The sequence below is a fragment of the Aulonocara stuartgranti genome (genome assembly GCF_965226115.1).
Source record: "Aulonocara stuartgranti genome assembly, chromosome: 16".
Lineage (NCBI taxonomy): Eukaryota > Metazoa > Chordata > Actinopteri > Cichliformes > Cichlidae > Aulonocara > Aulonocara stuartgranti.
In genome coordinates, this window is record NC_138952.1 from 28054126 (window position 1) to 28081878 (window position 27753).

The following is a 27753-nucleotide window of genomic DNA, read 5'->3' on the forward strand; positions in this document are numbered from 1 at the left end:
TGAGAATAAATAATTTATTTTTGGTAAGACCATCATTTTTATAGCGGCAACTCTTCCCATGAGTGATATGGGTAGACATTTCCATCTAGCCAGATCGCCTTCTACCTTCTTTAAAAGTGGGATATTGTTTTAATTTAGTTAGATCTGCAAGCTTGGGAGAAACATTAATACCTAAATATTTTATATTTCCCGATTGCAGTGGTGTAGAAGAAGAATTATGGAAGGAGCGATTATTGGAAGGACTGCAGATTTTGACCAGTTAATTGAGTAATCTGATATTCTTGCAAAAGTGTTTATCAATTCCATCACCCCAGAGATATTGGTTTGTGAATTTTGAAGAAAGAGTAACACATCATCTGCATAAAGGCTGATTTTATGTTCCACGTTCTTGCATTTTATGCCCTTAATTACTGAATTCTGTCTAATTGCTGTTGCTAGTGGTTCAATAAAAATTGCAAAAAGTGAAGGGGAGAGTGGGCATCTCTGCATGGTGCCCCTCAGGAGACAGAAGCTGGAGGATTTTTGGTCATTTGTTCTAACACAAGCTGTTGGGGAGTTATATAGTATTTTTAACCAGTTAATGAAAGAGGATCCAAAACCAAATTTGTGTAAAGTTGCAAATAGAAATTTCCAGTTAACTCTGTCAAATGCATTTTCTGCATCTAAAGAAAATATTGTAGTTTCAAGGTTTTTACTTTATGAGTAGTCTATCAAATTAAGTAATCTGCGTGTATTTGTTGATGAGTGCCTACCTTTTATTAAACCAGTTTGGTCAGGATGAATTACGAGGGGGTTATTTTCTCTAGTCTCTTTGCGAGAGCTTTGCAGATTATTTTAAGGTCTACATTTATAAGGGATATTGGACGATAGCTTGAGGGATATACAGGGTCTTTGCCTGGTTTTAGCAGGAGATTAATGTTTGCAGATTTCATATTTGATGGAAGTCTGCCCTTTTCTTTGATTCCTAACAACGTTCTGTAAAAAACTGGCGCTAGAATCGTCCAGAATTCTTTGTAGAATTCAGCAGGAAAGCCATCTGGACCTGGAGCCTTATTATGGGCCATGCTTATCAGGCTTCCTGGAGTTCACCTGCTGTCAGTGGTGAATCCAGTGCCATTGCTTGAGTGTCTAATAATTTTGGAAGAGTTATGTTGTCTAAAAACTGATCAATTTCCTTTTTAGATGGGTTTATTTGTGGTGAATACAATCTTTTATAGAAATCCCTGAAAATGTTGTTTATTTGTTTCGGGTCATATATTGTGTTCCCAGATGGATCTTGAACAGCACCTATAGTTGTTTTTTCTTTATTTGTTTTTAGCTGGTTTGCTAGAAATTGACCGGATTTATTACCATGTTCATAATTTTGTAAGCTAGTCTTTGTACTGAAGAAAATATAATCTGATCAAACATTATTCAGCTTTAAATATTGTTCAGCTTTAAAGTTACTGTGCAACTGTGTAATAAAAATGTGCTCACGACTTTGGCCTTGAGAGCGATAAGAAGCGATCGCCTCATCCTGCAGGTGCAAGATATCTGCAAGCGAAGAGACTAGAACACCCAAGGCCGATTTCCTTTTATGGAGTTGTTTTTTCTGCTAATGCAGCACTTTCCTCACAACCCCCTCCTGTAAGTTTTAGAGAATATATACCCATCCTCACAGCAAATATTAGGAATCTCTTGATGTGAGCTGTGTTGAGAGGTTGTCTCTGTCTCAATAAAAGTTCACTGATTCCCCATCTGCAGCAGGTGTCCGGTTGTCTTCATTCTCCGCCAGCCTGGTTAAGTCAATTCCTCCTTAACATCTAAAAGAACCTATTTAATGAAGGAAGACGGGTTCACTTTGTGTTTAATATTATTCTATTGCTGTTTTTTTTTTTATATCCTTCAATTGGCGTCACGGAACAGGATCCGCTCCAGGTCAACTGGAACGGATGGGAGGATTTCGGCCGTGGTCTGAGTGAACGGAGTTTGGACAAAAGCTGTGTGCACACAAAAACAAGGTAAGCAGACCTTTTATTTCTGCTATATTGAACATTATAAAAATACTTAGTGTCCAAACTCCTAGTAATTCATAACCAAAATTGTCTGGCTTACTTAAGGCTTGTTGAGAATCAGACAAGTGAATAAGAAATAAGTGAATAAGAGATAAGTGAATAAGAAATAAGTGAATAAGTGAATAAAGATAAGAGTGAACTGAGGTCTGACCACGGTTGCAGCCGACGGGTTGCTCTCCGGTGTCGGATACATACCTCAGTGCAGGTCTGGGACCTTGAAAGGGTTTATTAGTAACGCCTTTCTAAACAAATTAAAAGGTTAAAGGCCTTGAGAATATTTTTTAGTAATATTCTCTAAACTACAGAAGGGTTAGGAAGGCCCAGAGGACTTTATTAGAAAAGATCCTCTAAAACTTAAAAAGGAGAAGTACTGGTTGGAGTCCAAAGGAGGGGTCCCTTTGATCAATAGGAGAAAACGGATCTCTTCTTAAAACCCCGATGATTTTAGTGTTTTAAATGTTTTGATGTTCTGTTTGATATTGGACACACATAAATACACGCTGAATGCTTGCTGTGGAACACTGGGCAGGACAGTTTGGTTCTCCGTTGTTCACAGATTACACAATTAAAGGAACTAGGTTCCTCTTTTGGTTAAAATAATACACCACACATAGAATTTTTTTTTTTTTTTTACACATTTATTACATACATAAGGAGGGTAATGAGTGACTGCAGGTAATGTATGAAGTGTGAATGAGACGTGTGAACAAGGTGACAACCAACTAGCACCCCTATCAGGAAGCTCTAGGCAAGGCTACCCGCCAGACCCCGGTTTGGTAGAAGCTTGGTAACACCTGAAGGGATATTTCAGTGCTGACTCACCTTTAAAGCAGCGCCCCAGCTGTTAGTGCCTAACAGAGGCAGAAACCCAGCTGGCCCAAATTCTCCTTTAAAATCAATAAAAGAACACTCCTCCATTGACAGTAAAATGGATGGAGAATTAGATCGAGAAACTAATGATGATGGTTGGGGTCCCGGTGTTATTCTTAGCACATTGGGAGAACAATTAACATGTGTTGAGACAGTCATCAACTCCACACACCAGCCTAAAGAAGCAAAAAAGCAGAAAGAGTCATTGAGGAAAACAGCTGAAAGGTTAATGAAAGAAAAGGGAAAGGACGAGGGGAGTAGTGGTAACTGGGGAATAATTTGGCAGAATAAGGCTATGCAGGCAAAAGAGAAAGAGGAAGAAGCCAACTCAGCAGCAGCAGGTGCAGGTGTGATGAGCGGGGTGAGATACAGAAAGGAAGCAGATAAGCACGCAGGCCGCAAAGCTAAATTTAATCACTGGGTGTGTTTATGGGAAACTGCAAAACCACACATGAAGAAAAATAGGTCTCAGCCACCTCCCTATTCTGCCTCAACTCCTCCCTCAGCAGGCATATATCCGGTACTTAATATCTCTGGTGGAATAATGACTATTGGAGAAGAACCGCCCGTAGCTCCAACTCCCATAGATACCAAGCATTTTTGCCCAGGAAGCTCCTCTCTGTCGGCGACATCCTCAGCTAGTAGTAGAGCCCCCTCTTCTATGTCCCATTGTTTTGGAACCGGATCTGAGGGCCTAACTGACCCATTTGCGAGCGCACCATTTGCGGTTCGAATGAACAGACAGGAACCCACTGAACAACAATTAACTGATCTAGAAGCAGCATTACGCAGCTGCTTAAATGAACATAGGTCAGTGGTCCAGGTGAATAATCGTGTTGCGTCAGCCCCTCTTTCCCGGTCCAACCCCTTTGCCAGCACTCCTGTCGCTGTTAAAGGAGATCTGACCGCTACTGCAAAAACTGAGCCTGGCACTTCACCAAATGTCACAGTTACCATGTCTTTGGTGGGCCGTCAGGATCCGGAAACACAGATGAGTTTAGCCCACGCTTTTGCTGACACTGCTACCCCACCAGGCGGGGAAGAAACTGAGGATACTGATGATGAACTCAGTGACCTTAACAATACACGCCCCTCTACCCCTCCCAGTTTAGGATATCAGACTAGATCTAAGGGCCCTGTGCCTCAGCCTCCAGGCATATTTCCCCTGGTCCAGACTAAAGCGCAACGTAGACCAGTGTATCAACCTTATTCATTCGGAGATGTCCAGGCCCTAGTGGACAAACTCCCTGACATAACGGAGGGAGGGAATGCCTGGTTGGCTGGTTTGGATAAATACACAGCTGGACAGGACCTCGCACTGGGAGATTTTAGAGCTATTATAACTAGGTGCACATCCCGATCTCAGGCAGCGGACCTGGAACAAAATGCGGGTACTACCATGCATGAGAACGAGGTGCCACTAATGCAGGCCTTGAGGTTTATTGGACCGGCCCTGCGTAAACAATTCCCACCCAAAAATCAAGGCACCTTACAGAAATTTAAATGGGAGGGAAAGCAAAATCCCACCCAGTATCTAAATCAGGCTGTTGAAGACTGGGTGAACCATACAGGTCATCACCCCAGTAGGACTTGTTCACAGAGCATGTGGTTTAGAAGGGCGGTGCTGAGGGGCATTCCGGAGTCAGTAAGCCAGAAAATGGAGGATAATCCTGATTTGCAGGACTGTGACTTTGCAATCTGGAAGAAACATTTGATTTTTAATCTTAACAAAGTGCAGATTAAGTCTGATGATAAAGCGGAGAGCGTCGAAGATTTACAGTTGCAACTGTTGAAGGTTCAGCTGCAGAAAGCTAAAAACGACCTGGGTGGAAAAGGTGACAAGCCTAAAAAGCAGCTTGTGGCCGCTGCGGCTCCCGCTCCTGGTCCAGTTGCCCCTGATTTGTATCCGAACCCATGGCCAACTGATCCACAGCCCCCCCAGTATGGTGCTTATCACTCCCCGGCCCCTTATGGGCAGAGAGGTTCCCCATTTGGAGGAAACAGAGGTGGTTTCAGGGGAAGGGGTCAGATGGGAGGTGGTAGGGGAGGCCAGATGTATGTTTGTTTCCGGTGTGGACAACCTGGACACTGGGCTAAAGCGTGCCCTTTGAACCCGGCTGCTGGAAGAGGCAGGGGAGCCCGTGGTGGGCCCTATCAGCATCCTGGCCACAGAGGTGGACCTCGTGGTGCTTTAGTTGAAGTGCCCCCGGCCCCACAGATGCCTGTGATGGGGTGGGAGTACTACGAGGGGGGTCCCCAGCTATAGGACACCCCACAGACTGCCCAGGACAGTGAAGGGACAACGGCGGACCCTATGCTGTCCATAACTGTAGATAGAAGAAGAAGCAGCTTTTTAGTGGACACTGGAGCTACGTACTCCACCATTAAGGATGTTGCTCGTGAAAGACTTACTGACAGAGTGATTACAGTGGTGGGCATATCTGGGGAACCTAAAACTCTGCCTTACACCGTGCCCCTCCCCACAACGGTTGGAGATCAGACCTTGTTACACACCTATGTTTGTTCAAAACAGGCGCCTGTGAATTTACTGGGAAGAGACTTGTTGATTAAATTAGGAGCCACAATACTCTGCTCTTCACAAGGCCTAACTGTGACTCTCCCTACTGGGGTTGTACTTCCCTGCTCTGAGGGCCCAGAGGGAGGTGGTCAGTTTCTGCTGCAACCCTCCTCCTGTTTGGCGGATTCTGCTGACATCTACTGGGCATTATTGGAAGTTGAAACACCTGCTGAACCAGGAGTTTGGACTGCTTTTCAGCAATGGCGGCCGTGGCTCTCACTCCTACATCCTTATGTCCCTCCCCCTGACCCACCTCATGTTACACTGTTTTATGACAGGCATGACACCACCTGGTACCAGCACATGTTCCAAGAGCAGTGTGAGGGGCGGGCTTGGTCTCTGAACATGTCGTGCATTTTTGCGGCACCGGAGGGAGTGGCAGCAGCGGTTACTTTTACAACAGATCAATTACAGTGGTACATGATGTCTGATGAGGCAGCTCCCCATGTGTCACTGGCCTTACATCCTGGACACCAGGCTAAGGAGCTGGGTGGAATGGTTAAACGTTCCCTTGCGGCCACTGACTGGACACCTACAAAACTCCCACAGGTTTTGTTTTCTCCATCTACCAAGACATACCAAATTTTAAATGATTGCTTTAATTCCTCAACACTGCAACATGGAGTGGTCAGCGGGTCACATGGAAGAGAACACACAGACCACTGTGATGCTGCGCCTTTACTCGACTCTCTTCCAGATTGTTTGTGGTCCCTTGGACCCACAGATGTAGGTTTAGTTGATGTGGAGCCAGTCTCTTTTCAACTGTCATCTGCTACCCCTTTGTGGCAGCCTCAGTACCCACACAGACCGGAGGCTGAGGCTGGGATTGCAGAAACAATTTCTGGTTTGGTCACTGCCGGTGTCTTGGAGCCCTCCTGCTCTAAGTGGAACACGCCCATCCTACCCGTTGAGAAAAAAGGCACGGGGAAGTTCAGAATGGCACATGATTTGAGAAGGATTAATGCCTTACTTGGCACTCCTACTTTGCCTGTGCCTAATCCTTATGTTGCCTTGACCAACCTCCCACCATCTCATGCCTGGTTCACCTGCATTGACTTGGCTAATGCCTTTTTCTGCCTCCCACTTCGTGAGTCACTGCGTGACATTTTCTCATTTACATTTAGAGGCCGACAATGGCGTTACACTCGCTTACCACAGGGATTTGCCCTCTCCCCAGGACTGTTTAATCAGTGTTTGAAAGAACTTTTACAAACCAGCCCACTACCATCTGACTGTATGTTAATACAATATGTGGATGACCTTTTGCTGTCTGCCCCCACGGCTGACATCTGTTTGGAGGCCACCAGAGTGGTACTTCACCACCTGGCCAACACAGGTTTTAAAGTGAGCAAAAACAAACTACAGATTGCAAGAAAACAGGTTTCTTTTCTAGGCCGCATGGTCTCACAGTCCGGTATTTCCTTGTCCCCAGAACACAGGAACTCCATTTTGCACCATCCAAAACCTCTAACTGTAAAAGACATGTTGTCATTTTTGGGCCTGACTGGTTACAGCAGGACCTATGTCCCAGACTATGTTGGCCTTACTTCCCCTTTGCGCGTTTTGGTAAATGAACAAGGCATGAGAAACCTCTCTGCTCGCCTCTCATGGACTACAGAAACAGAACAGGCGTTTATAAAGTTAAAACAACAGCTTTCTGTCGCCTCTGACCTTGCTGTGCCAGATTATGCTTTGCCTTTTCATCTTGATGTTTCTGGAACTGGAACCCATATCAATGGTATCCTGTTCCAGAAAAAAGGGGGAGAGAGAAAAGTGTTGACATATGTAAGCGTAATGCTTGACAACACTGAAAAACGCCACCCACCGTGCACACAACACGTTTCTGGACTTGCAAAAATCATTCAGAAAACAGCACACATAGTGATGAACCACCCACTAAAAATTTTGACATCACACAGTGTGGTGGCCTACGTCTCCTCACAGGCCTTCACACTCACTTCACTCAGGCAGAGACGCCTCAGTACCATTTTGGAAGCACCACACATCACCTACTCACATGAAGGCATAAACATGGCTGATCACATGGGATCAGGGGAACCACATATGTGTGAAGAGGTTGTGCAGGTACAGGAGAAAATCAGGCCAGATTTGCAGGCAGAACCTCTAATGGATGCAGAAAAAGATTGGTTCACAGATGGATGTTGTTTTAGAACTGAAAGTGGAATGTTGAAGGCTGCATGGGCAATAGTGGAACAGACAGACATGAGATGGAAAACAGTGAAAGCAGAGCAGTTGACAGGACAACAGTCTGCACAGAGAGCTGAACTGAGAGCGGTGATTGAAGCCTTAAGGATGGGAAAGGGACAGAAAGTGAATATATACAGTGATTCAGCTTATGCTGTGGGAGCAGTGCATGTGGAGCTCAAGCAGTGGCTAAGAGCTGGTTTTTTGACAGCCAGCGGAAAGCCTATTAAACATGAGATAGAAATGAGGGAATTAGCGGAAGCACTGTTGTTACCTGTTAAGGTGGCAGTGGTAAAATGCAAAGGACACAGTGCCGGATTGAACTTAGTGGCATTAGGTAACAAACAGGCCGACTTAGTAGCTAAGCAGACAGCTGGTTACTTACCCTCCCTGATTATGGTAATGGACCCAGAAGCCACACCCCCTCCAGAAAGACCACCCATACAACTAGGCCTAGCCACAATCAGAGAGTTACAGGACAAAGCCAGCCCCCAGGAAAAATCATTATGGGTAACAAGAGGGGCCACAAACACAGATGTTTGGCGTGGCCCAGATGGAAGGCCCATTCTACCGCCAGGGGTCAGACAGACAGCAATGGAAGAGGCACATGGAGTGGGGCATGTGGGACCTGCACAAATGATGAGGAACTTAGCCACCTGGTGGCACCCTTATCTAAAAGACATGACAAAATACATGGTTAAAACCTGTAAGGAGTGCAACCAATTTGGAATCAAGCCCGCCTTCAAGCCAATAGCAGGGTACTTCCCCATCCCACTTTGCCCAGGGAAAGAAATAATCATTGATTACACAGACATGGTGGACAGAGTAGGTAGTTACAGGTACCTGCTGGTGGCTGTGGATGCATTTTCAGGTTGGCCAGAAGCCTGGCCGACAGCAGGTGAAAACAGTAGAACTGTGGTGAAGTGTCTGATTAATCATTATATACCACAGCATGGGTTTCCCGAGGTCATAAGGTCGGACAATGGTTCACATTTCAGGAACCACGATCTGCAGAGGGTTGAAGCCGCATTAGGTTTGAAACATAAGTTTGGCTCAGTTTACCACCCCCAATCCCAGGGGAAAGTGGAAAGGATGAATCAAACTCTAAAAACTAAATTGGCTAAAATCTGTGCACAGACCAAATTAGATTGGGTTAAGGCATTGCCTCTTGCATTAATGTCCATAAGATGCTCAGTAAATCAAACCTCTGGTTACACTCCATTTGAGTTGGAGCATGGCAGGCCTTTTCCTGGCCCCTCCTCTCGCCTGTTAATGTCGGATGAAGCTGATTCAGACCTCGATCCGAGGACATATTATAACATGCTCCGCAGTTTTGTTGCCCAGTATTCCTCACAGGTCGCTGAAAGAAACCAGCAAGAGCTGAAAGAGGCGGCTACACCTGGAATGGACTACGTCCTCCTGAAAGTCACAAAGAGAAAGTGGGCTGAGCCTCGCTGGACAGGCCCTTACCGCATAACAGAGCGGACCTCCCACGCTGTCAGGCTCGAAGGGAAAGGTGACACCTGGTTTCATTACACACAGTGCGCTGCTGCCACCGAACCAGGAAGAACCTTGAGAGAGGTGCAGAAGGACCTGTCAGAAGGAGCTGCAACAGCATCACCAACCACTTGAGGGAGCCAAAGCTCAACCTACAAGCCGGCTGGTTACAAAAGGGGGTGTTCTTCATACTGAACTAAACATTTTTATTTTTCTATTTTTAACATCTTTTATGACTTTGCTTTTATATTGGCTTGAGTTTTTAAGATTTACATTTTACATTGCAATAGTTTTAACCGCTGAAAGCTCATTTAAAGTTGTGTCACTGATACTTTTTGTTGCTCTTTAACTCCTCGCCAACGGATGATGAAAACTCTGATCGTGAGGGTGACGAACATTATCGTCTTTCTCTTGTTTAAATGCTTCTAGAATGGTTGTTTCTCTGTGGTGTGTTGTATTAGGCTTGTTATTAATTGTTTCCCTCACCCACTTCCTCTTGAAGGATATATCTGGTTGAACTGTGTCTGGTCGGGTTGTGAGGGTTAAGCGATGTTCTCAGGGTCTCCGGACTTAAGCCTGAGCGAATGTGTACTCCCACCACTGGATATAAATTGTTTTATTCCACACCCCTTCCTCACTTTTTAACATATTCACTTTTGAATGTCCTTAGCAGTTACCGTTCTGTGTTTATTTTACGATTGATTTATTCTTTCACATTTTCACGTTTATATCTCTCATTATTATAGTATACTCTGCACTCTCCACATTGTTATCATTACTTATGCTTTTTGGTTGCTAGGTTACAGGAACTGTTAATTTTGTGTCACTACCCTGGTTGCACTGACTCGTTGTATCCTTGGTTGCAGGACAGCTGTTACTGCTTTCGTCGGGAACCGAGACTGCTTGCAGCCGACCCCTGGGCAGGGTGGTGCCTGGACTCTTTTCTCCTCATCTGCAATGACAGATGAAGGATATAAAAAAAACAACAACAGCAATAGAATAATATTAAACACAAAGTGAACCCGTCTTCCTTCATTAAATAGGTTCTTTTAGATGTTAAGGAGGAATTGACTTAACCAGGCTGGCGGAGAATGAAGACAACCGGACACCTGCTGCAGATGGGGAATCAGTGAACTTTTATTGAGACAGAGACAAGCTCTCAATCACAGCTCACATCAGGAGATTCCAAATATTTGCTGTGAGGATGGGTATATATTCTCTAAAACTTACAGGAGGGGGTTGTGAGGAAAGTGCTGCATTAGCAGAAAAACAACTCCATAAAAGGAAATCGGCCTTGGGTGTTCTAGTCTCTTCGCTTGCAGATATCTTTCACCTGCAGGATGAGGCGATCGCTTCTTATCGCTCTCAAGGCCAAAGTCGTGAGCACATTTTTATTACACAGTTGCACAGTAACTTTAAAGCTGAACAATATTTAAAGCTGAATAATGTTTAAAGCTGAACAATATTTAAAGCTGAATAATGTTTGATCAGATTATATTTTCTTCAAATCCCCCTTTTGACCCATCTTAAATGGGTCAACACACAAAAATAAGTAACATTCAAAGGAACACAGAGACGTGTCGAAGCCTGGCTCGAAAAACTCCTCGGGTCTTTTCATTTGTCTTTATCTGTCATTGCAGATGAGGAGAAAAGAGTCCAGGCACCACCCTGCCCAGGGGTCGGCTGCAAGCAGTCTCGGTTCCCGATGAAAGCAGTAACAGCTGTCCTGCACACAAGGGTACAACGAGTTAGTGCAACCAGGGTAGTGACACAAAATTAACAGTTCCTGTAACTCAGCAACCAAAAAGCATAAGTAATGATAAAAATGTGGAGAGTACAGAGTATACTATAATAATGAGAGATATAAACGTGAAAATGTGAAAGAATAAATCAACCGTAAAATAAACTCAGAACGGTAACTGCTAAGGACATTCAAAAGTGAATATGGTAAAACTGGAGAGGAAGTGGTGGGCAAGACCCTAGGGGCTACATTTGTCAGATTGGGACTGTCAGAAGGGGGCGAAGCTTTTGAACTTGAAGGTGTCAGAAGTGTCGGGGGCCCTTCACAGATCAGGATTATGCCAATGGGAATGAGACCCAGGGCCAGGAAGCAAACAAAGACGCAACATCTTTGCCTGCCTGTCATTTCAGGGGGAAAGGGCCAAGACATGTTTACTTAGCTTGGATGTCGTCTAATAGAGGATGATGGGGCACAGAAAGGTGGTCCAGTTCCCCCCACCTCGCCAAGGGCGTGTTCTAGGAGTTAAAGAGCAACAACCTGCAATCTGTACCAAAAAATCTTCATAGTCCCACCGGAAAATCATAAGAGTAATAAACGATTCAGCTCAACAGACAAGTATCATGTTCAGGTTTCTCCAATCATTAAATCACTATTATTGCCACAATTTGCTTTATTCACCCTTTGGGCAATGTTATTCCAAGAGAGGGCCAGTTAGTGGGCTCTAGGTCAAACTGTCCCCAAATTTGTTATTTGTTATTATTACTTGTTTTCATGTCACTTGTCTGTTTTCTACTGCACCCCTCTCACCAAAGCAAAGCAAACATTAGCAGCACATTGACCGTAGTCAGGCATCCTCATTCCATAGGTGCTATAAAACATTTCCTGTAAAAGAATCACAGTTTTCAAGACAGGGTGTGTCTCCCCCAACACTCTCACCAGAATACAGTGTAATAGCATCCCCAACTCCTAACCCATAAACACCGTTTCTTCACACATCCGCCCAGAAATCCTGTAATAGAAAAACATTAAAACTGTAACCCTGTAGGGAAGAAAATGTAAATGGTAACGCTGCGCAGTTACCTCTGTAAGCAACACAAGACACAAAAATGGCATTTACAGGTTCACTCATCCTCGAATATTTTGTCATCCTTCTACTCCTGTAAAAGAAACCCACATAAATTCATCCACCCTTTTATCCTATCTAGGTGGAGGTGGTTAACCTTGAGTCATGGTCAAGTCTTGTCATCTTTTACCAGTCAGTCCGTTTGTTTTTATTCCCAGTCTTTCATCCATTCATCCGTTCTTTGCTGATAGTGAAACCTGTCGTCGCATCTAGTTTCCACACTCAGCAAAATGACGTCATCTCAAAAAGAAACCAGAACTTGAGTTTGGATTACCTCGCTGAATCCTTTTTTAAACAGGGACTCTCGTTTCTAATTGTCCCCACAAGTGTTTCCTCCAGAACCCATTTCAATGCGGAGAAACTCACTTACAACAATTTTCTCGCCGACGTGCAATGCTTGTAATTTCCGATGTGCAGATCTGCTTAAAGAAAAGATTCACAAACAAAAATCAGTAAATATAAAACAAAATAAAATGAAAAATAACAAAAACAAAATGCAGACGCCCGGGTCTTAGGACTTGTCACTGAATATTCTTCCCATCAATAAAAATACCAACCTAAACCTACACAGAGTCAAATCAACACCACCTCAACCTTTTCATATTCATAAACCTATATGTTTTGCGTTCGTGAAACAAAATTGAACCATTAAGTAAGTTGAGCTCTTGAAATGTTTTAATTCTCTTAATTCTGCCAGTTTATTTCAACACTTATTCAATGACTTTTATTCAACTGCTACTTGGTCACTCGACTTTTACCTGTTCAAATTGCCTAGGGTTCAACAAAGTCTAGATCCCCGTTTTCATGAAACTTGAACGATGTACGATGATTTACTTACAGTAATTTAGAATCATCACTCAACCTAGCTCTACTACTGGCACTGCGTGACTTTTCTCACACTGGAAACCAGAATTTAGTACAGAACTTTAATGCCTCAGGCAATCGCGTTCAAGGGCTGCCCCCCCTTCTCTTCTTCTTTGTCCGTGTGTTCCTCCTTTATTAAATCTCCATCACAATGACGTGGCGCTCTGAAATAAAACTTACACTGTTAATTCCTCGTTTTCACTCTGCACCACTGCTCAGAGTGTTTTCTTTTCTTTTTAGTGTAGAGTAAACAATTAAGTCGAGGCCTTAAGCCCCAGATATCTCGCACGGGCATCATTTTCATAACCAAACCGCTCCGGACTCTGCTCCCCAGACCACACAAATGCCCTCTGGGCTTATTATTATAGCAAATTCTGTATTTGACTTTGTTGTGTGCAGCATTGAGCCTTTGTCAGTAAAGCATTCTTCATTGCAGCAGCTGGAGCATTGTGTGTCACTTCTTAGTAAATTAAATCAACATTTTGATTTTAGTGCATGGGTATGTATCAGTTTTTACTCCCTCAACAAGTGCATAAGTGTTCATGTGTGTGTTTCCCTTCATTCTAAGTAGGCGCATGCAGAAGTGTGTGTTCGTGTGTTGGTATATGTTTGTGTTCATCACCTTCCTGTTCTGTAGTTTAGGTAAACCAGCGGCCTGACGCATGGCCTAGGGTCCTCCCCTCCTCTTTGGGTCTGTTTATGTTGTCCTTACTTTGCTCCACGGCCTTCTGCAGCTCTGCTGTTCGGCTCTTCTCAGAGGTCAGCATCCTTCTGCTCACCGTCCCTTTTCCTCCGGGCTTAATGCGCGTCTCGTCACAGCTCTGTCAGCTGACGCAGCCTGGGAATTTCCCCAGTGTAGTGAAACGGGCTTTAGGTTTAGTGCTCTCCGTCTCTGCTGCATGAGATCACTCTTTTGCAGCACTGTTGACATCCTCAAGTTGTTGTTGTGAGTCCAGCTGCTGTGGCCTTCAGGGGTCAAAGGGTCAAAGATGGTCGCGGAGAGGGCAACGATGGTAGAGGGGAGGGTAGGAGTCCAGGTCAGCTTCGGCTCTCAGAAAAAACAAAAACAAAACAAAACAGGCGAACAGGAAAATGATGTTGTGTTGGCTGTGCTGTGTTGGCTGTGTTATCCCGAGAGGGGAGAAACAGCGAGATCTCGTCTCCCCCCTTTTTTGTTTTTGTTTTTTTTTTTTTTTTCACCATATAATCAACTCATAACCCCTCAAGTTGACAGGACAACACAGGTACGTGTTAAAATTCTTAAGATCCTGTTTAGAAACCTAAAAAGGAATTTCCTATCATTCAGTAGTCATTTGTCTTAAACAATCAACAAAAACATGTCCCAAGTCGACCCTTTTAACCACTAAATTTGTCGTGTCCTCACTTAATCCTCAGACCAGTGTCTTTGTCTTTTGACGTTACGTTGTTGTCCTGCAACCCAAAGCGTTTAATTGTCAGTAATGTATAAACTATATCATTTAAAAACAGGTGTATGTTAAGTGTCGCTACTTTAACCTTGCATGTACGTGCACATGTATGTAAGCTGTTTCTTCATTGCATGTATGGGTGCGTCTGTATATGGGTTACTTTAACTTTTTCTCAAACGAGGCATGTCTCTAACACGCACATGTGTCTGTTCCTCACCCTTCTCATATCTTTCTCTGGTTGTGTGTGGTTTTATTTGTTTCAGTGATTTACCAGGAACATCTTTTCCTTTTCTCCATGTCTTCCGCCAGAGGTTAACACTGGTGAGATTCAGGGACACAGCACCCAGAGCAGTTCAGCGAGAAAAACCCGCCTCAAACTACATTCTCTCTTTTTTGTTTTACCGGGAGGGGTGAGGACAACTCTGGTGTCCAGCCGTGAATTTTAGCCAAAGCTTGGCCTGTCTTCTGCTGCCGTACTCAGGCTTCCAGGTTAAGAAAAAACACCTGTATGAAGACACTAAACATACATTTAGTATTTGTATAAACATAACTGCCTAAATCATTGAACTCTTGAGGAGGGTGTATTTCAGAATCAGAATCAAAATCAAAAACTTTATTGTCATTGTCATGAGACCGACGACATTAAGAATGGTCCCCGATCATTGCATCATCCCTAGTAATATCAAATATAAAAAACAATAAAATTCAATCAATAAAATAGATAGAATACTTAAAATACTAAGTATTCCCACCGTCATGCTTCAGACCGTGCATAGATTAACACAAGAGTGGCATGGTGGACATTTTTGTAGTATTCAGATGTGTTATTGCAGTTGGATAACAGCTGTGTTTTGAGTCTATTAGTCCTTGCTCTGATTGCCCTGTACCGTCTGCCTTAGGGCAACAGTTCGAACAGGCAGTGGCCAGAATGTGAGGTGTCTTTTATGATGTTTTGGGCCTTTTTAAAACAGTGGGCGTTGTTTGACTCTTTACTAACTTTAAAACCCCACCATAACAATTTCTCACTGACAAACTTCTATGCATCCATTTAAACATGCGAAGCCAGCACAAAATCACACACATACCCCTACAGCAAAGCTTTAACATAACCACAATGCAACTCCTCCCTTAAACGGGAGAAATCACCCTGAATCAACCAACTCTATATAAAACGTCAAACAAAGATAAACCACAAACATTTCTACACTTCTGTGTCTTCCACGCAGCACAATAGGCAGAAAAACACCGATTACTCACAGTCTACAACAAAAGAAAAACCTGCTCTTTTCACAACTCTCACAGCTAAAGTCAAAACTCTTACCCAGTGCCTCTGAAATAACAAAAAATCACCAAATACTCGATTACTCTTTTCACTCGCTCCCTCTCACTCCCTTCTTCCTCATACAGCATACACGCTCGCTCCCGCGGACCCGCTCGGCCCCGCGGGCTCACTCGGCCCCCACCTTTTTTCTCTCACAGAGACAGAGAGAGACCCTTTTCCTTTTTTTTTTTACTTCGGTCTATCTGCGCAGAGTTTACCTCATCTCTTTCCTTCTATGGGCATGCACACTTCCTGTCTCACACACACAGCCCCTCTCTCAGAGAGAGCAGAAAAGAGTTTTTCCTTTTTTCAACACTCAGGAGAAATTCAACAGACAGTTTATACCACTATTTTACACTTTATTTACACACACCGGTAATTTATGTTCTATTTACACACGGGCCCGCATAGACATATGCCAGAAGAGGTTACCCCTAACTTTTTGACTAATTTAAAAGCATCTTTCAGCTGTTTTCCTCAATGACTCTTTCTGCTTTTTTGCTTCTTTAGGCTGGTGTGTGGAGTTGATGACTGTCTCAACACATGTTAATTGTTCTCCCAATGTGCTAAGAATAACACCGGGACCCCAACCATCATCATTAGTTTCTCGATCTAATTCTCCATCCATTTTACTGTCAATGGAGGAGTGTTCTTTTATTGATTTTAAAGGAGAATTTGGGCCAGCTGGGTTTCTGCCTCTGTTAGGCACTAATCAGCTGGGGCGCTGCTTTAAAGGTGAGTCAGCACTGAAATATCCCTTCAGGTGTTACCAAGCTTCTACCAAACCGGAGTCTGGCGGGTAACCTTGCCTAGAGCTTCCTGATAGGGGTGCTAGTTGGTTGTCACCTTGTTCACACGTCTCATTCACACTTCATACATTACCTGCAGTCACTCATTACCCTCCTTATGTATGTAATAAATGTGTAAAAAAAAAAAATTCTATGTGTGGTGTATTATTTTAACCAAAAGAGGAACCTAGTTCCTTTAATTGTGTAATCTGTGAACAACGGAGAACCAAACTGTCCTGCCCAGTGTTCCACAGCAAGCATTCAGCGTGTATTTATGTGTGTCCAATATCAAACAGAACATCAAAACATTTAAAACACTAAAATCATCGGGGTTTTAAGAAGAGATCCGTTTTCTCCTATTGATCAAAGGGACCCCTCCTATGGACTCCAACCAGTACTTCTCTTTTTTAAGTTTTAGAGGATCTTTTCTAATAAAGTCCTCTGGGCCTTCCTAACCCTTCTGTAGTTTAGAGAATATTACTAAAAAATATTCTCAAGGCCTTTAACCTTTTAATTTGTTTAGAAAGGCGTTACTAATAAACCCTTTCAAGGTCCCAGACCTGCTGAGGTATGTATCCGACACCGGAGAGCAAACCCGTCGGCTGCAACCGTGGTCAGACCTCAGTTCACTCTTATCTTTATTCACTTATTCACTTATTTCTTATTCACTTATCTCTTATTCACTTGTCTGATTCTCAACAAGCCTTAAGTAAGCCAGACAATTTTGGTTATGAATTACTAGGAGTTTGGACACTAAGTATTTTTATAATGTTCAATATAGCAGAAATAAAAGGTCTGCTTACCTTGTTTTTTGTGTGTACACAGCTTTTGTCCAAACTCCGTTCACTCAGACCACGGCCGATGTCCTCCCTCCCGTTCCAGTTTGACCTGGAGCGGATCCTGTTCGTGACGCCAATTGAAGGATATAAAAAAAACAACAACAGCAATAGAATAATATTAAACACAAAGTGAACCCGTCTTCCTTCATTAAATAGGTTCTTTTAGATGTTAAGGAGGAATTGACTTAACCAGGCTGGCGGAGAATGAAGACAACCGGACACCTGCTGCAGATGGGGAATCAGTGAACTTTTATTGAGACAGAGACAAGCTCTCAATCACAGCTCACATCAGGAGATTCCAAATATTTGCTGTGAGGATGGGTATATATTCTCTAAAACTTACAGGAGGGGGTTGTGAGGAAAGTGCTGCATTAGCAGAAAAACAACTCCATAAAAGGAAATCGGCCTTGGGTGTTCTAGTCTCTTCGCTTGCAGATATCTTTCACCTGCAGGATGAGGCGATCGCTTCTTATCGCTCTCAAGGCCAAAGTCGTGAGCACATTTTTATTACACAGTTGCACAGTAACTTTAAAGCTGAACAATATTTAAAGCTGAATAATGTTTAAAGCTGAACAATATTTAAAGCTGAATAATGTTTGATCAGATTATATTTTCTTCACAGATAAAGACAAATGATAAGACCCGAGGAGTTTTTCGAGCCAGGCTTCGACACGTCTCTGTGTTCCTTTGAATGTTACTTATTTTTGTGTGTTGACCCATTTAAGATGGGTCAAAAGGGGGATTTGAAGAAAATATAATCTGATCAAACATTATTCAGCTTTAAATATTGTTCAGCTTTAAAGTTACTGTGCAACTGTGTAATAAAAATGTGCTCACGACTTTGGCCTTGAGAGCGATAAGAAGCGATCGCCTCATCCTGCAGGTGCAAGATATCTGCAAGCGAAGAGACTAGAACACCCAAGGCCGATTTCCTTTTATGGAGTTGTTTTTTCTGCTAATGCAGCACTTTCCTCACAACCCCCTCCTGTAAGTTTTAGAGAATATATACCCATCCTCACAGCAAATATTAGGAATCTCTTGATGTGAGCTGTGTTGAGAGGTTGTCTCTGTCTCAATAAAAGTTCACTGATTCCCCATCTGCAGCAGGTGTCCGGTTGTCTTCATTCTCCGCCAGCCTGGTTAAGTCAATTCCTCCTTAACATCTAAAAGAACCTATTTAATGAAGGAAGACGGGTTCACTTTGTGTTTAATATTATTCTATTGCTGTTTTTTTTTTTATATCCTTCAGTACTAAGAATTTTTTATTTTTTTTTAATCAATTATCTCATTTAATTCTAGTTTTGTTTTGTGTATTTTGTTCAATGTTTCCTGATCTTGGTGGGACGCGTAGGCTTCTTCTAGTGATTTGATGTTTTTTTCTAATTCCTGAATATTTTTGTTTTCTTTCTTTTTATGTGACAAGAAAGAAATTATTTTACCTCTCATCACAGCTTTCCCTGCTTCCCATAGAACAGAAGCTGATGTTCCGGGAGTGTCATTATAGTCTAAATATGAAGTCCACTCTTTTTTAAAATATTTAATAAAGTCTTCATCTTTAAGCAGGGATGTATTAAATCTCCAGTTTTTACTTGGCGTAGTATTATTCTTGTTCATTAGTGTTAAAGATACAGGAGCATGATCGCTGACAGCTATAGGGTGAATCTCAGTGTCTGAAATGCCGTTCAGCAGTGAGCTGCTGACCAAAAAATAATCCAGACGAGAGTAGGAGTGATGGACATGTGAGAAAAAAGTACATTCCTTACTGGTGGGGAGAAGGGAGCGCCATGCATCACAAAGACCAAGGTCGCTCATATACTGTTTGATTATATTTGTGGACTGCCAATTGCGCTGAGTTCCTGCTGTATTGAGCCTATCCATTTCTTCATTTAGTCCAAGGTTGAGGTCGCCTCCAAGAACAAGTGTGCCATCTAAGTGTTCAGAGAGTGCACTGAAAAAACCGTGAAAGAATGAGGGATCATCAACATTTGGACCATATACACTTACAATACATAGCTTTTTTATCAAGTATAGATAGTTTAATGATTAAGAATCTGCCCTCTGGATCTATAACTGTATCGAGTACTGTGAAATTTAATATTTTTATGTATTAAAATTGCTACTCCCCTTTGTCTAGAATTATAACAAGCTGAGAACACATTAGGAAACTCAGGTGTTTTAAGTTCATTCGAACCTCTAAGAGGTCTGTGGGTCTCTTGTAAAAGGACAACATCTGCCTGTAGTTTTTTGAGTTGGTTAAATATTTTTAACCTCTTTTCTCTGGAGCCAGCTTCATTCATATTCCATGTAACAAACCTCAGTGGCCCCATAGATGTCTGTGTATAACTAGGGGTGTACGCTGTGTGTGTCGCCTAGACAGGTGGAGAGAATACATCACTTGTTCATGAATAAAGAGAAGGAGAGAGAGAAAAAACGAGAAGGAAAAAATAAACAAACAAAAAAACCCCGGAAACTTTCCAATTAAACCGTTGACGGAGAGTGACGGTGTTAATTCTGCTATGATATCACACTTAAGATGTGATTTGATACTAGTAAGTTAAACAGATGTTAATGTTAAGTTAATGCAAGTTAGTGTAAGTGGATAGGGAAAGGGTGTAGCGGATTCTTATCTGGTGTGAAGTTAATACAGCCACGGAGTGATGCCGGGGTCGCGGTAAAGCTGTCCGTCCACGTACAGCCGGCCCACAGCGATAACAGCGCGGGAGCCCTTCTGGATGAGGCCGTGTCGGATTGGGAAGAGGACCCTGCGTCGTTCCAAGATCTCTTTGGGGAACTGGCCGTTCACGCTGAAATCCGTTCCTTTTAATTCCCTGCCGCGGCTTTTCACCTGTTACTTTTGTTTGAAGTGGCTGAATTTGGCCACAATAGGATGTGGTCTCCCGGCCGGCGACCTCATGGCCCACAGGCCATGCACTCTATCAAGGCGATGTTCTTTACGGTGTCCTCTGGCAGCTTCAGGTGGATTTTAATGAAGCTTTTCACCGTTGCCTCCGCGTCCTCTCCGGCAGATTCTGGAATACCAGAAAACACAGGGTTGTCTCTCATGCTACGGGCTTGTAGATCGATAACGGACTCTTTTATTTTTTTATTTTCTATGTTTAGCTGGGTCACGTTATCAGTGAGAGATTTGACCGACTCCCGTAGCGTGGCATTTGCAGCGGCGAACGTTTCCACCTGCTGCTGGCTGAACTCCAGGGATTCTCGCAGAGATTTAGGCTATGTCCACACGTACCCGGGTATTTTTGAAAACGCAGATTTTTCTATGCGTTTGCACCTTTTGTCCACACGTAAACGGCGTTTTTGGTCACTGAAAATGGAGATTTTTAAAAACTCTGGCCAGGGTTGATATTTTCTAAAACTCCGTTTTTGCATTTACGTGTGGACGAGAAAAACACAGAAAATGCAGCGTCAAAGATGTGCGCCTTTTTTGACGTCACAGTGTACGTCACGTTATTGTTTCGGTGAAATGAATTTCTACAATACTGTTACTGTTAATTGTACTCTCTGCAGTGTTTAAATGCTTACATATACACACACAGTTACTCTCCCTCCACATATACGACTCGGTTCTGCTTCAATGCCCCAGCTTTGTTTACTTTTTCCCACCGAGGCTTCTAGACTTCTGATTGGCTAACATTTCTACACAGTTAGGAATATAGCGCCACCTGCTGCTTTGGCATGTTCCTAGCAGCGTTTTCCTTCATTTCTGCATTTACGTGTGGACGGGATTATTTTTTAAAATGAAAACGGAGAATCTGCGTTTTCAAAAATACCCGTGTACGTGTGGACGTAGCCTTAAATTCCCGGTGTAAAATCTCCCCCAGCGACAGCCTAGCATCGAAACTGGACAATCGCTTGTCGATTGACTCCAGGATGTCTGCAATGTCTTTGAAAATGATGTTGTGCCGGGGGAGTCTGCCGGGTGACATCTCTTTGATGACGATGTCTCAATTTTGGCCGGGGAAGATGCACTCTGAGCCTTCTTCATGACTAAATCTTGGAAACAGCGGTCAATGTAATCTTGGAGAACGTCTAAACTCTCCCCGTTGTTCTCCAGGGTGTTAGAGATGATAGGACAAATGTTGTTAGTTATATGACAATTGATTAGTATATCTGGTAATACTGAAGCTTAAAGAAACTTTGTTCAATTCTAAACTACCATTCGCTTTAATTTTCCGCCAAAGTCTCTGGCGTCTGACGTCAGTTACAGCATGAGTCGCTTACCTTGTCCATCACTTCCGTCACTTACCTCTCCCTCCGTTTTTCAGTTTGTGTAATTCTACTTGAATTAACTTTGTGTGTAGCACATTTTCACTTCAACATTTATTGTAACGCAATCCCTCAATAATTAAAATTCATATTAAGAGTTTCTGTTACTTTTTAAAAACTCTGCTGTCAATCACCATTTATTTCTTTTATGAAACTTATTTTATTAAATCACACATTTTGTAACTCAGACTCTCAAATTAGTGTCTTCAGAGTGTTGCTTCAACCGCACACACACACACCCACACACACACTCTGATAATTTTCAGTCACATAAAGCTGGATATTAAGACTTTTTTAGCATCTGTTAGCTGTGATGTAAAGGTACCCAGGGGGGCATTGCAATCTCTTTCTACCCCAGGTCACAAGATACACTCCACACAGGAGTCATCACACTAAAGACTGGTTTGCAGCTGCCTGGTAACAAGGCAAACTTGAAAACCTGGAATCTTCCCTCTGAGTAGCCACAGCAACATTTTGGTGATTAAAACAATCATGTCGAGGTTTTTTGTGACACTGTTTTCAACCAGTCTGACCCAGTGATAGCCAGCAACCACTCGGCAAACAGTATCAGAATGCACATTTTGTTGCTAGTGACAGGAGGTTGCCAGTGGGTTGTTAACCCTTTTCTAGGCCTTTATAATTGAAACCAGCACTATTTGACAACCAGTGTTGGGGTTATTACTCAAGAAATGTAATGTATGGCATATTACTTGTTAAATGTCGTAAAATTAATATAGTACATTATTGATAGAGAAAGTAATTTGGTATACCATTTGGTACATTAAGGAAAGATTTCTTTTTTCTACAGTATGCTGACCTCACAGGAGCCAGGCTGCAGTATCTGTAGAGTCACAATTAGTTTCACTGCTTTTCTAAACCAGGGGTAGAACATAGCATAAATCAAAGGGTTTAGACAGGAGTTAAAATAGTACATATAGATCACAATCGATGCAGATGAGCTATTGAGCAACTCGTTTCCAAAAAGTGAAACAATGAAATATGAGCAGAAACATAATAGAAACACAAGAACAAGAACACCCAGAGTCCTGGCTGCTTTTAACTCTGATTTCTTTGCTGTTAGAGTCACTGAGAGCTGCAGTGTGACAGCTGTAACCTGAGAGCGCATGGCACGGGCCTGAGACACAGCCACCACAAACACTCTCATGTACAGAACTATGATGACAGTAAGTGGAATAATAAAGGATATAAAAAGGTCAACAAATCCTGCAATGAATTCAATGATAATTATACATCTTCCATAGCAAGAATTATGCTTGCCTGGTTGACTTAGATCATCTATTAAAATCACATAGCTGTAGAAAACAGAGCAGAGCCAACACAGACAAACACAAAGTTTCACTCTTCTCTCTGTGATTCTGGTGGGGTAATGCAGAGGGTCACAAATAGCCACATAGCGGTCGACTGATATCAGCACCATGTTGCCCACTGAGGCAGAGGCAATGATGTAGGATACATAATTATACAGAGAACATGTGAGCTGACCAAGAAACCAACACGCTGTATTTCGCAGGATTTCTCCAGGCATAAACAGAAGACCAACGAGAAAGTCAGTGACAGCCAGAGAAAGGAGCAGGATGTTAGTGGGTGTGTGGAGCTGCCTAGAAAGATAGGAAAATATAATTTTAAAAAAAAGTCAACAGAAAGAAAGTATTCAAACAGATATAACAAATCAGGTATACACTTGTAAAGCCACAGCAGCAGGTAAAAAATATGAAACTCTGCCTGAAGTGGGAGACTGCAATGATGACGAGCAGGTTGAGAGTCACAGTCAGCAGAGACATTGAGGACACAACAATATAAAGGAGCAAAACTTGAGACAGAGGAGTTGTAGGTTTCTTGCAGGAGATGTTGAAGAGTTGTGGAAAGCAGAGCTCTGCTCCATCCTGAGTATCCATCTCCACAGACCTGCAGAGAGCTCCAGCTCTGGCTGAGTTATGACTACAATTAGTAATATAACTGATCCCAACACCACATCCTCTCAACTCCTCCCCTCTTCTTTCTTTCAGTTTTTATTGGACATTGATTTCCCCCTTCCCTTCGTCTTGTAATTTGGCTATGCACACTCTTATTTGGATAAATCCAAATTGAAGAATGACATTACGCCATCAGAAATAAATGAGTGTGGGGAGGCATGGTCGGCGTTGTCGTGCGGACGCACCTGCACAGCATCTGCTATCACGCCCGCCGTGTTTAAAACCACGGGGAAGCAGGGGTTGAGAGAGTTGTGGTGTGACGTTATGTGCGATTGGCAGCTTGTGAGCTGCAGTCGGAAGGACTAACGATGGCTCTGATTAACAATTTCTGGAGCGGTGGAGGAGTGACCATTCTAGGTCAGAAATGGAAGTCTCAGTTATTTAATTGACTCAACTTGTCAATCGGTAGGTCCACAAAACCCCTATACTGGAAGTTGATTTCAGCTCGCTAAATTTAAAAAAAAAGTCCTAATCCCTGATCCTATGAGTCTTTCCCAGTGGATAATGTAGGATTCTGGCACTGATGTGGTTGAGGGGACTCACCCAGTACTGACTACCTCTAAATCAGCCAGGTGTTTTTCATCCTAACCCTGATAAGACGTAACCTGAGTAGCCCATCAGTCTCACCTGTTAACCTGTTATTTAACATGGCACTTGTTATTTCTGGTATTATTTTAGTAGCTTGGAAGACGGGGTAACCTGTGAGAGGTATTTGCACTAATAAAAATAATCCTGGATTTCTACCTTTACTGCTTCACTAAAGGTCAAAAAGTGAATGTCCACAATTTAGGCTTGAATTGCAGGAAATTTTATTAATGGAATTCAGCAACACAATAGCATAATAAAATAATGAAAATCACAAAAAATATTGAAATCAATTATACTTTACTAATCTAACTAAGAATCTGTAAGTTTATTTTTATTTTTGGGGAGGAGAGGTTGAAGGAGGGATGAGCACAGCCAGGCCTAGAGAGACACTCAGCTGGGCATTCAAGTTGTTGACAGTAGGAGCGATATTAGGCCCCTTATGTCAAACAGAGTGATTTGTGGCCCCAATAAAATAATTTGTGACCCTAGGAAGTAATAAAGGAAGTAACAAAAATATGATATTCATAAAAAATATGATATCAGTAAAATTATGATAGTCATCAAAAAATATGATATTCATCCAAAATATGCTAGTTCATAGCTCATTGCTTCCCCCTCCCCCCCACCCCCCAAAAAAGAACTAATTGATTATTTTTAAAAAGTTTCTATATCTAATAGCATTATTTTATTTTTAAGCCATTAAAAAAAGTTTTTACCTTTTATGCTTAAAAAACGCCATCTGGTGGTGGGTCAGCGCGCTCGTGCGTCTGGGACTGTGCTTGTGTCTCGGGGTCTGTGCTTGTGTCTCTGGGACTGTGTTTGTGTCTTGGGGTCTGTGCTTGTGTCTCTGGGACTGTGCTTGTGTGTGTGAAAATGTGTTCAACCAGAGTAAATGGCCTGTATTTGTATAGCGCTTTTACTAGTCCCCCCTAGGGACCCCAAAGCGCTTTACACACCCAGTCATCCACCCATTCAAACACTGGTGGAGGCAAGCTACAGTTGTAGCCACAGCTGCCCTGGGGCAGACTGACAGAAGTGAGGCTGCCATATCGCACCATCCTACCTTCTGGCCAACACCAGTAGGCGGTAGGTGAAGTGTCTTGCCCAACGACACAACAACTGAGACTGTCCGAGCCGGGCCTCGAACCGGCAACCTTCCGATTACAAGGCGAACGCCCAACTCTTGAGCCACGATCGCCCTAAAAGTAAAAGTGCTTAGTTAAACTTGTGCATTTTTAACATACAGTATGGCGAGACATGCAGGTTGCATGTCTTGGGGAAAGACTTTATTTCATTTTATTTGCATTTGTTTAATCCGAACAAGGAGATTTAGAATCAAAGTCAGAGTCTCAAAAAACTCTCGCGATCCCCCCGAGCATAAACGCACCGCGGCTCCCAACATAAAAAACTTCCTGAAAAAAACTATTTTCTCCAAAAACGCACAACAACAAAAAATCCTAGAATAATTTGATCAAACTTTCTCTGTTCCCACCCAACCCTTAGGCAAATAAGCAGGAAACCTCCTGAAAGACCCTCCGTATTTTATCCAAATACGCGCAGCAAAAAAAAACCCCTAGAATAACTTAGGGAACCCTCTATACGCAAAATCTTATATTCGTAAACAGGGGAAAACTCCTGAAAAAACCCTTAGTCTTTTTTCTTCAAACCAGCCCTCTACTAGCTCCGTCTCAAATTCAGCAAAGTCTAATTTCTCCTTTCGCTCTCACTCGAACCGGACCGCAGCCAGCGCATAATTTTTCCTTCTTGCTTGCTCCCCGGCTCAGCTCCCAAATGCTGCTTACCTAGTTTGAAAATTTGAGCTGGAGACCAACTCCGCCTAACTTCGCCCCGCAGCCAAACACATAACAAGTGGGCGGCTCCCCTCGCACCCCGGTTAGCCAATCGGATACAGGTCCGATTTACCTTCACCGGGATAGGTTTATTCTCTCGCTGGCATTCAGGATAAATAATCTAACATTTCAGCTTAAATTTAATTGGTTTTTTTTCTCTCAGAAAAAACAAACAACTTTTCTCTCTTTTCAACATGGAAGCCAGACCTGCCAACCTCACTGTGGTCTCTCAGACCCCAGTAACTAGCTACAGAGCCTCAGCCACGCCAGCAGAACTCACACGAATGCATCTTTGTAGGGTTCAGCCAACATCCGCTATCCCATTGGAGGAGAGATTCCGTCTCAGCACTGGTGGGTTTTGGGGCTATGCTTTCAGCCTCCCCAAGAGCGAAATCTATTTCTACCACCTAAAAGCGGGTGAAAGTTTTGGATCGCTTTTACTTGCATCCGCCGATGGCCCTGGATACCCCACCTCAGAGCCCGCATCAGGCCTCAGTGTCTCCGGCCGCTATGCTTCCAGATACTCCGCCCCCGCCCTCATCACCTCAAGGATGGAACTCGCCAAGCCACCCTCAACTCGGTTGGCAATCACCGGACCAGACCCCCGCAAACACTTCAGTCTCCGGTGCCTCGCTTTGGGCTTTGGGCGACCCTGTATGCCGGGCCCTTTTCCGAGAGCCCAAAGACATTGATCCCCACCCCCACGAGAGCCGCAGTCAGCCTTCGGCTGTGGACAGCGATGAGGCGGCGACTCTACTCCCCACGGCTGTTATGGAACTCACAAAATTAACCGTTTAATCCTTAAGCACCGTTAAGATGTGTGTCAAGGATGTGAGGTCTCCGACCCCTTGCAGAGACGACATTCTTGTCTTTTCCCGCTGGAAAAATAGTACTTTTTCAGATACTATGATGAACTCTGCAAAAGACTATGGAATGGACATTTCACCAACACATTATTACCATTTTTACGGTTAGAGGGTTTTTCACCACCAGCGGCTCAAGTCAGAGGCGTTGCCCAGGCATATCTGTTTGAACTCAGAGATGTCCGCGATATAGAGGCCGCGCTGCAAGAAATTGACGCCAGCATCACGGGGGTGACCAGGACAGTGATTCATAAAGTACTAGGCGAGAATTACTCACTCTGGCTCTCCTAGTAATCATTTTTCTTCTCTTCCCTGTTATTTTTCTCAAATGTTTTGTTTTTCTTGTTTTTTTAGCTTTGTTGTTTTTTTTCTCTTTTTGTTTTTTGGAGTTGTTTTTACCCATTTTAAATGTATTGTTTGTTTGTTTTTTCATTACAGCAAATAAAGCTTTCTTGGAAAAGCATTGCAAGAATCAAACTCATTATATTGTTTTACTAGAATCAAAGTGTAATGCTCGATCATGAAATAAAACCATAGTTAAACATAACTTCAAAGATCACACATGGCAGATGTGTGATCTTTGATGTGTGATGTGGAGGACACAGCCGTTGTGGTTTTTAGAAGGACAGGGTGAGGAGGACGCAGGGGTAAGGGGGACTGGATGAGGGGCAGGGCTATGTAGAGCGCTGCGGGTTATTTCCAACCAGGACCAACTCAATTGTGGTTTTACTTAGCTTAAAAAGCTCTAATATTCTCCCAGTCTTTTCACCCACCATCTTCACCCAGTCCTGAGTGGGAATTCGAAGCATGGTGTTGAAAACACCGGACTGGGTGTTTGAAAGGTCCAACACAAAATCATCTGTG

General features: G+C 43.1%; 1 protein-coding gene and 2 long non-coding RNA genes across 3 annotated transcripts; 1 reads left to right on the top strand and 2 right to left on the bottom strand.

The window, feature by feature from the left end:
* Window positions 1-1380: 1380 nt before the first annotated feature.
* Window positions 1381-2173, top strand: LOC309690568. The gene is made up of 2 exons (XR_014271750.1): window positions 1381-1778; window positions 1906-2173. It is a non-coding gene; the product is annotated as an uncharacterized lncRNA (long non-coding RNA).
* Window positions 2174-10323: 8150 nt separating this feature from the next.
* LOC309690671 lies at window positions 10324-17925 on the bottom strand. The gene is made up of 2 exons (XR_014271781.1): window positions 17498-17925; window positions 10324-17368 (listed from the first exon to the last, which is right to left on the bottom strand). It is a non-coding gene; the product is annotated as an uncharacterized lncRNA (long non-coding RNA).
* Window positions 17926-22396: 4471 nt separating this feature from the next.
* LOC309690228 (trace amine-associated receptor 13c-like) lies at window positions 22397-23510 on the bottom strand (the record flags this gene model as incomplete). The annotated part of the gene is made up of 2 exons (XM_082507146.1): window positions 22397-23213; window positions 23338-23510. 2 exons carry the CDS (start codon window positions 23508-23510, stop codon window positions 22397-22399), a joined length of 990 nt encoding a protein of 329 aa, XP_082363272.1.
* Window positions 23511-27753: the final 4243 nt, after the last annotated feature.